The sequence below is a fragment of the Actinia tenebrosa genome, unplaced genomic scaffold (genome assembly GCF_029948245.1).
Source record: "Actinia tenebrosa isolate PJP-AT-01 unplaced genomic scaffold, QUT_ActTen_1.0 PGA_scaffold0__85_contigs__length_37466705, whole genome shotgun sequence".
Lineage (NCBI taxonomy): Eukaryota > Metazoa > Cnidaria > Anthozoa > Actiniaria > Actiniidae > Actinia > Actinia tenebrosa.
In genome coordinates this window covers 3,059,145-3,071,530 of record NW_028292569.1, presented here as the reverse complement: position 1 = coordinate 3,071,530, position 12,386 = coordinate 3,059,145, and the positions used below count along the sequence as shown (strand labels likewise).

General features: G+C 35.3%; 1 protein-coding gene across 2 annotated transcripts; it reads left to right on the top strand.

Annotated features, from left to right (window-relative positions):
• Positions 1–728: 728 nt before the first annotated feature.
• Positions 729–4,193, top strand: LOC116291797 (uncharacterized). 2 transcript variants are annotated; one of them, XM_089025989.1, is made up of 5 exons: positions 729–1,164; positions 1,937–2,206; positions 2,604–2,915; positions 3,258–3,483; positions 3,853–4,193. In XM_089025989.1, exons 2-5 carry the CDS (start codon positions 2,029–2,031, stop codon positions 3,899–3,901), a joined length of 765 nt encoding a protein of 254 aa, XP_088882115.1. In that variant the 5' UTR covers positions 729–1,164; positions 1,937–2,028; the 3' UTR covers positions 3,902–4,193. The 2 variants fall into 2 exon arrangements, with proteins under 2 accessions (XP_088882115.1, XP_088882114.1); XM_089025988.1 differs by having other exon boundaries at positions 3,255–3,483.
• Positions 4,194–12,386: the final 8,193 nt, after the last annotated feature.

Here is a 12,386-nt window from a genome sequence, read left to right as displayed (position 1 = left end):
TGAGAACCAACAGCCCATGATTAGGACATCCCTCCCCTTAAAAGCTAAGGGAATAAAGATTCTAACAAATTATATAACGAATTCAAAACGACGCAATTTTTCCTATTAGGAAATTGTTTTGGGGTATTATTTTTCTTTATTGATTTAAATAACCAGGACCATACTTCCAGACATCGAGTGCTGAACCGTCGTATGGACTTACGGCTACGCTGGAGATTTCGACTCCAACACCGCTATCCCGGGAGGAATTACTGACTGATCAGGAAGCTCGGCAAAAGCCTAAGGGAGAGGTTAGTCGGCCCCTAGACCGTAAAAGATTAACCCCTTGCTATAACCAGCAGACCTGGTATGTAGTTTTCTTTGATGATGAGTAAACATCCATGGTCATTCCTTTCCATGTGGGACCCGTTTTGCAAATTAAACTTTGCAAATTTTCATATTTTTCGAACATAATCTGGTATGTAGATTTGATCCATTCAGCTAAAAGATAGAACTAACTAGTTTTTAATCTCAAATCAAAAGTATGAACAAAAATCCAAATTGATAGGATAGTGCCACTGGGGATAATAGTGCTACCTGTGTGCAATAGTGCAATTTTCAAATTTATTGCGTCATCAGTGCCTGCTCGCAAAGCTTATTGGGTAAAATCCAACATGGCGGATGCGAAAAGTTGCTCTGCTTTTCTCTTATCTATTACGTCAGTTATTTACCTATTATTTCTAATTTAAACCAATTATTTCTTCAAGTATTTGGTTAACCCAACAGGAAAGAATGGACAGTAGATAGGAGAAGTTACGAGAATTGCTTTGGCGAACAAGAAAGTTATGAGAAGGGCGTTGGTTTTCGCCAATTTTTCGTTTTTCGCGCTTCTCTTGTCCTGTCAATTGATTCAAGGAGGTAAATCTTTTTTTACTCTTTTTAAACGTATTGAGCTTGTTTATTGAATCTTCTTTGTACTAGAAGCTGCTGTAACAACCAAGGCTCGTTCAACATCAACGACACTTCGCCCAACATCAAGTAGTGTTGAAACTTCGCCACGTTTCACCACACCTTACAAAGAACTGACCACTGTACAACCTAACGACACTGCACATACTCATGCTTTTGTACCTAAAGTATGTGAGGTGAATGCTCTGAACAATTCTTCGCGAAAACAAGAGGAAGGTGAGTTTGTTTGTAAATACATCTAATCTCATAAGCTTAAGCTTATATTCCTTCACGTATTATTTATCGTCCGTTGTTTATCTGTTGGGTTTTTTGTTATTGTTGTTGTTGTTTATGATGTTTTTGTTTTTTGCTTCTACATTTGTACTTTTATTCACTCGTCCATTCCTCAGTCATCATTTACCCACCCATCCCTACATATCATCCAACCATACACCATTACCCACCCATCCCTACATATCATCCAACCATACATCCATTTACCTACCCATCCCTACATATCATCCAACCATACATCCATTTACCCACCCATCCCTACATATCATCCAACCATACATCCTTTTACCTACCCATCCCTACATATCATCCAACCATATATCCATTTACCCACCCATCCTTACATATCATCCACCCATGCATCCACCTATCCATCCACACATCCATTCATTTGATGATTCATTTATCCCATTTTTAATAAATGGATTAAAAAATGGGATGAATGAATTATCAATGGATGCATGCATGCATGCATACATGGATGGATGGATGGATGCAGGAATGGTTGTGGATGGGTGGATGGTTGTATTCAAAATTATTTTCAATATGTGTTTTTATCTGTTCTTTTCCTTTTAACATTTCATTTCTTTTCATATTTTTTTACTTCTCATTTGTATGGGATGTATGCAACAAAATCCAAGACATACAACCTCATGCAAGGTTTAAACAGAGATTGTTTTATGTGTTTCATCTTACAACATCTTATGACCCCCAGGAAATGTTCATTGGCTAGCATCATCCCCAGTACTCATCTCACAAGAAAATACACCTATTGATCTGAAGTGTCATTTTTGCCTGATTAAACCAATGACATGGACAAAAGTTCTGTGGTACAAGGATGACAAACCTATCAAAAATGTTCAAACTGGTACATTCCATATCTCACATCCCAGGAATAATGCTGATGAAGGAGTGTATAAATGTAATGTAGTTACCCCTGACAACCAGACAGCATCACTAACAATGACTCTCATCATCAATAAGGGTAAGGAAGCTAAGCTTAAATCTTTTTTTTTAAATTGTACTTAAATTGGCATTCTCTTTGCCTGACTGCTTGCCCATATGTCTGTCTGTCTGTCTGCCTTCCTGCTTGTCTATCTACCTGTCTGCCTGCCTTTCCTGTCTGCCTGCCTGTCCTGTATCTCTCTGTCTTACATACTGTGTGTGTGCCTTACATACCTACAATTTACAGTTAGGTTTTGGTGATTAAGAACACCTATTTTGATAAACCGCAACTGAGCCCAACAGGTCTAGATTTTTAGCTGCCATCAATCAAAATTTATTAAACCAAAAACCCAGATGACTCAAATTATAGCTACTCAATTGTGTGGGTCACTTAATAATGAAAATGAGTGTAAAGGGTGACTAAACTTTGTTTGTAGATTCCCGTTTCTCCACAATTCCATCCATTTGGATCAGAAATGAAACATTCTCCCAGTCTACCTTCATGTCTTGGCTGGTACGTGGGCATGGTATTTTTGATTCTGTCAAGTTGATAGTGAAGATACGTCGGCTTGATTCGCCCATATGGGAGTACAAAAGGTATTATGTTCAATACATCAGCGGGTCAACTGAACTACGAGACCTGATACCAAGTACTCAGTACATGGTGAATATCACTGCTGTCAATAGTGACGGCATAAAGGAGGAGTGTAGGTGTGTCATCTTCTGGTCAAATGCATGGAACTCAACAGGTAATGTTTTACTCATTTCTTTTTTTTTTTTTTTTTTTTTTTATTATATCTCTTTTATTGTTGGGCACACTTAATTTGGAGCCTTGCTCTGTTGTATGTCCCTCACCATGTTTTTTAGCTTCTTTATGTTACTATTATTTATCATGATGAAAATTATTGAATAAATTAAATAAATAAATAAATAAAAACATAATGCACCCCTTCGCCTTTGGAATGCTCATATCCCCTCCCTTGTCAGAAGTGCTTAAGATGAATGCATCCCCTCCCCCTCAGGAACACCTCAACACACCAAGAGTTACTGTAACATACAAATGTTTTATGATTCAACTTTGTTTTCAGAAGGATACAACTGTGGTTTTCTGGGCTTGGACCTTTCTACCCGACGAACCCTTGGATTAGTATTTGGAGCACTTGGTCTGTTGTTTACGATTTCTGCTATCTACTGCTGTATCGTACATCAAGCATGTGATGTAGTACACAGCCATGAAGGATATGAACAGCCAGATGATCAGCAACAATATGAAAATAAAGATGATGATTGTGGGCTTACAAATAACTACAAAGACAGGTAACAAATCACTTTACCTAAACATGGAATAAATTCAACAAGTGTTCATTAATGGTTCATCTAGTGGGGTTAAGCATCATATTAGTCAAATTCAACTAGTAGTCTATCTGATTGGATGAGCTACTAGTAGGCTATAAGTTCTAAAGACCCTACTAGTAGCGAAATGTGCCAGCTTTGAGAGTTAAAAAATTTAACTTTAATTTATAACTTGTTTGCATCTATATATTTCACTTACTTAATTTTAGTTGGATTTGACTAAAACAATTATTAGTCCTCTAGCCCTCATACCAATTCGGGCTTGAAGGACTAATTGCTAATTATTATATTGTCATACATACTTATATGCATTGTCTCTTTTCTCCCTCATAGTGGCAGCCTCTATTCCAGTAACAGTCAAAACCAGATCATAAACCTGTGAGGACTACAAGCGGAATCCTGTCTAACTTACAAATGCTTGATTTTACTACATCTTGCTAATCAGTTAACACTTTTCCATGCTTCTTCCTTATTAGTTCTACAATATTTGAACCCCAGCTAACATTGAAACTTTTAAATATTTCTATTGGAACGTCAATCACATATACACCTTAGATGTCTGGAAAATAAATTTCATTTACTCAATCACTCATCCTTTTTTTATCATTCTCATTTGCAATCAATGTAAAATATACAAATCTTATTGACACGAAAGTTCTCAACTGGAAATTAGGTTCCTGGAAAATAAATTTCATTTACTTGATCTGTCATCCTTTTTTTATTATTCTCGTTTGCAATCAATGTCAAATATACGAATCTTATTAACACGAAAGTTCTCACCGTGGCCCATCTAACTCCCCCCCACCTTTCTTCGTTAACAATGTTTTGAAATATCATTAGTATTGGAAGGCATCGGATATGGGACTAATGCCAAATTCATTTTAAAATACATTTTTACAGTTTCTTTGACCAATCACAATTGGCTTTCTAATACATTGCCCACGGTTTTTAGATTAGCATCGTAATTTTCCTACAATATCGGACATTTACATGATGGCTTCATTTGAATCCCACTACCAGAATACTTTGCGATTTTTTTTTCTTATTCAAATTTGTATTGTCTCATGACAATAATATGACAATTGGCGCTAATAAACAAAAACAGTGTGCAAGGGATTCTGGTAGTTGAGATCAATGATGCCATCATGCAAATGTCCTATTGGATTACTTCATTTAAATCCCTATACCATGGATCTTTTCAATCCAAACCAAAGAATAACCCATAATTATAAAATACAAAATGTTTCATTAAAGATGCAATATACACTTATTTCAATAAAAATAGTCGCCTGAAAAGCTACAAAGCTGAGACCGACATGGATTATGGGTAGTTACATTTTACATGTTTCAACCGCTTAATAACTGTTGATGGACTTGAGATCTTCAAGTTACAAGTTCACCTCCTCTGAGCATCCTCAACTGCTGCAGTTTGTGTCAAAAAGCTTTACTTGTTGAATATGAAATATTTCCCCATGATTTTCAGCGATCACAGCTTTCTAGGTTTTTGATGACTAACTTTATTGAAATAAGTATATATATATATATATATATATATATATATATATATATATATATATATATATATATATATATATATATATATATATATATATATATATATATATATATACAGATTTTGTTCTATTTAAATCCTTTATCATTCTGCATGCATTCATTTAGAGTGGACTATAACCCATTCATGGTTTTGGTACGTGTTGACCACTTTTCACGCTTTTTTCATCAAGCCCAGATCCATTCCAGTGCATAAAACCTTTCACACAGGAATACCTCGACTATAATTTTGAAAATGGTGCGAAAAATATCCATTTTCGGCTCCCGAATAACCAAGTAAAGGATAAAATAGAACCTTGGTTATTTTAGCTTCATTTTCGGCTCCCAAATAACAAGCGTAAAGATAAAATATACCCACGTTATTTTAGCTTCATTTTCGGCTCCCCAATAACCAAGGTAAGGATAAAATAAAACCATGGTTATTAAAATGAAGGTTCTATTTTATATTTGCCTTGGTTATTGGGGAGCCGAAAATGAAGCTAAAATAACCACGGTCGTCCTTTTTCTTACCGTGGTTATTTCCACGCAAAAAATGAAGACCAAATTACCACGGTCGTCTTTTTTCTAACCGTGGTTATTTCCACGCCAAAAATGAAGCCCAAATAACCACGGTCGTCTTTTTTCTTACCGTGGTTATTTCCACGCCAAAAATGAAGCCCAAATAACCACGGTCGTCTTTTTTCTTACCGTGGTTATTTCCACGCCAAAAATGAAGCCAAAATAATCACGGTCGTCTTTTTTCTTACCGTGGTTATTTCCACGCCAAAAATGAAGCCAAAATAATCACGGTCGTCTTTTTTCTTACCTTGGTTATTTCGAAGGCAAAAATGAAGCCAAAAATGAAGCCAAAAATGAAGCCAAAAATGAAGCCAAAAATGAAGCCAAAAATGAAGCCAAAAATGAAGCCAAAATAATCACGGTCGTCTTTTTTCTTACCGTGGTTATTTCCACGCCAAAAATGAACCCAAAATAACCACAGTCGTCTTTTTTCTTATCGTGGTTACTTCAAGGCCAAAAATGAAGCCCAAATAACCACGGTCGTCTTTTTTCTTACCGTGGTTATTTCCACGCCAAAAATGAAGCCCAAATAACCACGGTCGTCTTTTTTCTTACCGTGGTTATTTCCACGCCAAAAATGAAGCCCAAATAACCACGGTCGTCTTTTTTCTTACCGTGGTTATTTCCACGCCAAAAATGAAGCCAAAATAATCACGGTCGTCTTTTTTCTTACCTTGGTTATTTCGAAGGCAAAAATGAAGCCAAAAATGAAGCCAAAAATGAAGCCAAAAATGAAGCCAAAAATGAAGCCAAAAATGAAGCCAAAGTAATCACGGTCGTCTTTTTTCTTACCGTGGTTATTTCCACGCCAAAAATGAACCCAAAATAACCACAGTCGTCTTTTTTCTTATCGTGGTTACTTCAAGGCCAAAAATGGAACTAGAATTATAACCACGGACGTCTTTTTTCTAACCGTGGTTATTTTGATGCCAAAAATGAAGTTAGAATAACCACGGTCGTCTTTCTTCGTTTGCTTTCAAAATACAGCCAAAACTTGAAAAGGTGTGAAAAACACCCAAAATCGCTCAAAACCATGGACCATAGTCCATGGGTTTTGGTCAAAAACCCCCATTTTTGAAGTTTCATAAATAATTCATATTTTTGGAAAAGTTGTGAAAAACACCCAAAATCGCTCAAAGCCATGGGCTATAGTCCATGGGTTTTGGCCAAAATTACCCATTTTTAAAGTTTCATAAATAATTCATATTTTTGGAAAAGGTGTGAAAAACACCCAAAATCGCTCAAAACCATGGGCTATAGTCCGTGGGTTTTGGCCAAAATTACCCATTTTTGAAGTTTCATAAATAATTCATATTTTTGGAAAAGGTGTGAAAAACACCCAAAATCGCTCAAAATCATGGGCTATAGTCCATGGGTTTTGGCCAAAATTACCCATTTTTGAAGTTTCATAAATAATTCATATTTTTGGAAAAGGTGTGAAAAACACCCAAAATCGCTCAAAATCATGGGCTATAGTCCATGGGTTTTGGCCAAAATTACCCATTTTTGAAGTTTCATAAATAATTCATATTTTTGGAAAAGGTGTGAAAAACACCCAAAATCGATCAAAACCATGGGCTATAGTCCATGGGTTTTGGCCAAAATTACCCATTTTTGAAGTTTCATAAATTTTGGAAAAGGTGTGAAAAACACCCAAAATCGATCAAGACCATGGGCTATAGTCCGTGGGTTTTGGCCAAAAACCCCAATTTTTGAAGTTTCGTAAATAATTCATATTTTTGGAAAAGGTGTGAAAAACACGCAAAATCGCTCAAAACCATGGGCTATAGTCCATGGGTTTTGGCCAAAATTACCCATTTTTGAAGTTTCGTAAATATTTCATATTTTTGGAAAAGGTGTGAAAAACACCCAAAATCGCTCAAAACCATGGGCTATAGTCCATGGGTTTTGGCCAAAATTACCCATTTTTGAAGTTTCGTAAATAATTCATATTTTTGGAAAACGTGTGAAAAACACCCAAAATCGCGAAAAATAGCCATTTTCGGCTCCCGAATAACCAAGTAAAGGATAAAATAGAACCTTGGTTATTTTAACTTCATTTTCGGCTCCCGAATAACCAAGTAAAAGATAAAATAGAACCTTGGTTATTCTAGCTTCATTTTCGGCTCCCCAATGACCAAGGCAAATATAAAATAGAACCTTGGTTATTCTAGCTTCATTTTCGGCTCCCCAATAACCAAGTAAAGGATAAAATAGAACCTGGGTTAATTTAGCTTCATTTTCGGCTCCGAATAATCAAGTAAAAGATAAAATATAAAATAAAACCATGGCTATAAAATGAAGGTTCTATTTTATATTTGCCTTGGTTATTTGCAAGCCAAAAATGAAGCCAAAATAACCACGGTCGTCTTTTTTCTTACCGTGGTTGTTTGGAAGCCAAAAATGAAGCCAAAATAACCACGGTCGTCTTTTTTCTAACCGTGGTTATTTCCACGCCAAAAATGAAGCCCAAATAACCACGGTCGTCTTTTTTCTTACCGTGGTTATTTCCACGCCAAAAATGAAGCCAAAATAATCACGGTCGTCTTTTTTCTTACCTTGGTTATTTCGAAGGCAAAAATGAAGCCAAAAATGAAGCCAAAAATGAAGCCAAAAATGAAGCCAAAAATGAAGCCAAAATTGAAGCCAAAAATGAAGCCAAAAATGAAGCCAAAGTAATCACGGTCGTCTTTTTTCTTACCGTGGTTATTTCCACGCCAAAAATGAACCCAAAATAACCACAGTCGTCTTTTTTCTTATCGTGGTTACTTCAAGGCCAAAAATGGAACTAGAATTATAACCACGGACGTCTTTTTTCTAACCGTGGTTATTTTGATGCCAAAAATGAAGTTAGAATAACCACGGTCGTCTTTCTTCGTTTGCTTTCAAAATACAGCCAAAACTTGAAAAGGTGTGAAAAACACCCAAAATCGCTCAAAACCATGGACCATAGTCCATGGGTTTTGGTCAAAAACCCCCATTTTTGAAGTTTCATAAATAATTCATATTTTTGGAAAAGTTGTGAAAAACACCCAAAATCGCTCAAAGCCATGGGCTATAGTCCATGGGTTTTGGCCAAAATTACCCATTTTTAAAGTTTCATAAATAATTCATATTTTTGGAAAAGGTGTGAAAAACACCCAAAATCGCTCAAAACCATGGGCTATAGTCCGTGGGTTTTGGCCAAAATTACCCATTTTTGAAGTTTCATAAATAATTCATATTTTTGGAAAAGGTGTGAAAAACACCCAAAATCGCTCAAAATCATGGGCTATAGTCCATGGGTTTTGGCCAAAATTACCCATTTTTGAAGTTTCATAAATAATTCATATTTTTGGAAAAGGTGTGAAAAACACCCAAAATCGCTCAAAAACATGGGCTATAGTCCATGGGTTTTGGCCAAAATTACCCATTTTTGAAGTTTCATAAATAATTCATATTTTTGGAAAAGGTGTGAAAAACACCCAAAATCGATCAAAACCATGGGCTATAGTCCATGGGTTTTGGCCAAAATTACCCATTTTTGAAGTTTCATAAATAATTCATATTTTTGGGAAAGGTGTGAAAAACACCCAAAATCGATCAAAACCATGGGCTATAGTCCATGGGTTTTGGCCAAAATTACCCATTTTTGAAGTTTCATAAATTTTGGAAAAGGTGTGAAAAACACCCAAAATCGCTCAAGACCATGGGCTATAGTTCATGGGTTTTGGCCAAAAACCCCAATTTTTGAAGTTTCGTAAATAATTCATATTTTTGGAAAAGGTGTGAAAAACACCCAAAATCGATCAAAACCATGGGCTATAGTCCATGGGTTTTGGCCAAAATTACCCATTTTTGAAGTTTCATAAATAATTCATATTTTTGGAAAAGGTGTGAAAAACACCCAAAGTCGCTCAAAACCATGGGCTATAGTCCATGGGTTTTGGCCAAAATTACCCATTTTTGAAGTTTCATAAATAATTCATATTTTTGGAAAAAGTGTGAAAAACACCCAAATCGCTCAAAACCATGGGCTATAGTCCATGGGTTTTGGCCAAAATTACCCATTTTTGAAGTTTCATAAATAATTCATATTTTTGGAAAAAGTGTGAAAAACACCCAAAATCGCTCAAAACCATGGGCTATAGTCCATGGGTTTTGGCCAAAATTACTAATTTTTGAAGTTTCATAAATAATTCATGTTTTTGGAAAAGGTGTGAAAAACACCCAAAATCGCTCAAAACCATGGGCTATAGTCCATGGGTTTTGGCCAAAATTACCCATTTTTGAAGTTTCATAAATAATTCATATTTTTGGAAAAGGTGTGAAAAACACCCAAAATCGATCAAAACCAGGGGCTATAGTCCATGGGTTTTGGCCAAAATTACCCATTTTTGAAGTTTCATAAATAATTCATATTTTTGGAAAAAGTGTGAAAACACCCAAAATCGCTCAAAACCATGGGCTATAGTCCATGGGTTTTGGCCAAAATTACTCATTTTTGAAGTTTCATAAATAATTCATACTTTTTGAAAAGGTGTGAAAAACACCCAAAATCGATCAAAACCATGGGCTATAGTCCATGGGTTTTGGCCAAAATTACCCATTTTTGAAGTTTCATAAATAATTCATATTTTTGGAAAAAGTGTGAAAAACACCCAAATCGCTCAAAACCATGGGCTATAGTCCATGGGTTTTGGCCAAAATTACCCATTTTTGAAGTTTCATAAATAATTCATATTTTTTGAAGTTTCATAAGTAATTCATATTTTTGGAAAAGGTGTGAAAAACACCCAAAATCTCTCAAACCCATGGGCTATAGTCAATGGGTTTTGGCCAAAATTACCCATTTTTGAAGTTTCATAAACGATAATTCATATTTTTGGAAAAGGTGTGAAAAACACCCAAAATCGATCAAAACCATGGGCTATAGTCCATAGGTTTTGGCCAAAAACGCCCATTTTTGAAGTTTCATAAATAATTCATATTTTTCGAAAAGGTGTGAAAAACACCCAAAATCTCTCAAAACCATAGGCTATAGTCCATGGGTTTTGGCCAAAAACGCCCATTTTTGAAGTTTCATAAATAATTCATATTTTTGGAAAAGGTGTGAAAAACACCCAAAATCTCTCAAAACCATAGGCTATAGTCCATGGGTTTTGGCCAAAATTACCCATTTTTGAAGTTTCATAAACGATAATTCATATTTTTGGAAAAGGTGTGAAAAACACCCAAAATCGCTCAAAACCAAGGGTAGGAAAATCTATGGGTTTTGGCCAAAAACCCCCATTTTTGAAGTTTCATAAATAATTCATGTTTTATGAAAAGGTGTGAAAAACACCCAAAATCGCTCAAAACCATGGGCTATAGTCCATGGGTTTTGGCCAAAATTACCCATTTTTGAAGTTTCATAAATAATTCATATTTTTGGAAAAGGTGTGAAAAACACCCAAAATGGATCAAAACCATGGGCTATAGTCCATGGGTTTTGGCCAAAATTACCCATTTTTGAAGTTTCATAAATAATTCATATTTTTGGAAAAAGTGTGAAAAACACCCAAATCGCTCAAAACCATGGGCTATAGTCCATGGGTTTTGGCCAAAATTACCCATTTTTGAAGTTTCATAAATAATTCATATTTTTTGAAGTTTCATAAGTAATTCATATTTTTGGAAAAGGTGTGAAAAACACCCAAAATCTCTCAAACCCATGGGCTATAGTCAATGGGTTTTGGCCAAAATTACCCATTTTTGAAGTTTCATAAACGATAATTCATATTTTTGGAAAAGGTGTGAAAAACACCCAAAATCGATCAAAACCATGGGCTATAGTCCATAGGTTTTGGCCAAAAACGCCCATTTTTGAAGTTTCATAAATAATTCATATTTTTGGAAAAGGTGTGAAAAACACCCAAAATCTCTCAAAACCATAGGCTATAGTCCATAGGTTTTGGCCAAAAACGCCCATTTTTGAAGTTTCATAAATAATTCATATTTTTGGAAAAGGTGTGAAAAACACCCAAAATCTCTCAAAACCATAGGCTATAGTCCATGGGTTTTGGCCAAAATTACCCATTTTTGAAGTTTCATAAAAGATAATTCATATTTTTGGAAAAGGTGTGAAAAACACCCAAAATCGCTCAAAACCAAGGGTAGGAAAATCTATGGGTTTTGGCCAAAAACCCCCATTTTTGAAGTTTCATAAATAATTCATGTTTTATGAAAAGGTGTGAAAAACACCCAAAATCGCTCAAAACCATGGGCTATAGTCCATGGGTTTTGGCCAAAATTACCCATTTTTGAAGTTTCATAAATAATTCATATTTTTGGAAAAGGTGTGAAAAACACCCAAAATGGATCAAAACCATGGGCTATAGTCCATGGGTTTTGGCCAAAATTACCCATTTTTGAAGTTTCATAAATAATTCATATTTTTGGAAAAAGTGTGAAAAACACCCAAATCGCTCAAAACCATGGGCTATAGTCCATGGGTTTTGGCCAAAATTACCCATTTTTGAAGTTTCATAAATAATTCATATTTTTTGAAGTTTCATAAGTAATTCATATTTTTGGAAAAGGTGTGAAAAACACCCAAAATCTCTCAAACCCATGGGCTATAGTCAATGGGTTTTGGCCAAAATTACCCATTTTTGAAGTTTCATAAACGATAATTCATATTTTTGGAAAAGGTGTGAAAAACACCCAAAATCGATCAAAACCATGGGCTATAGTCCATAGGTTTTGGCCAAAAACGC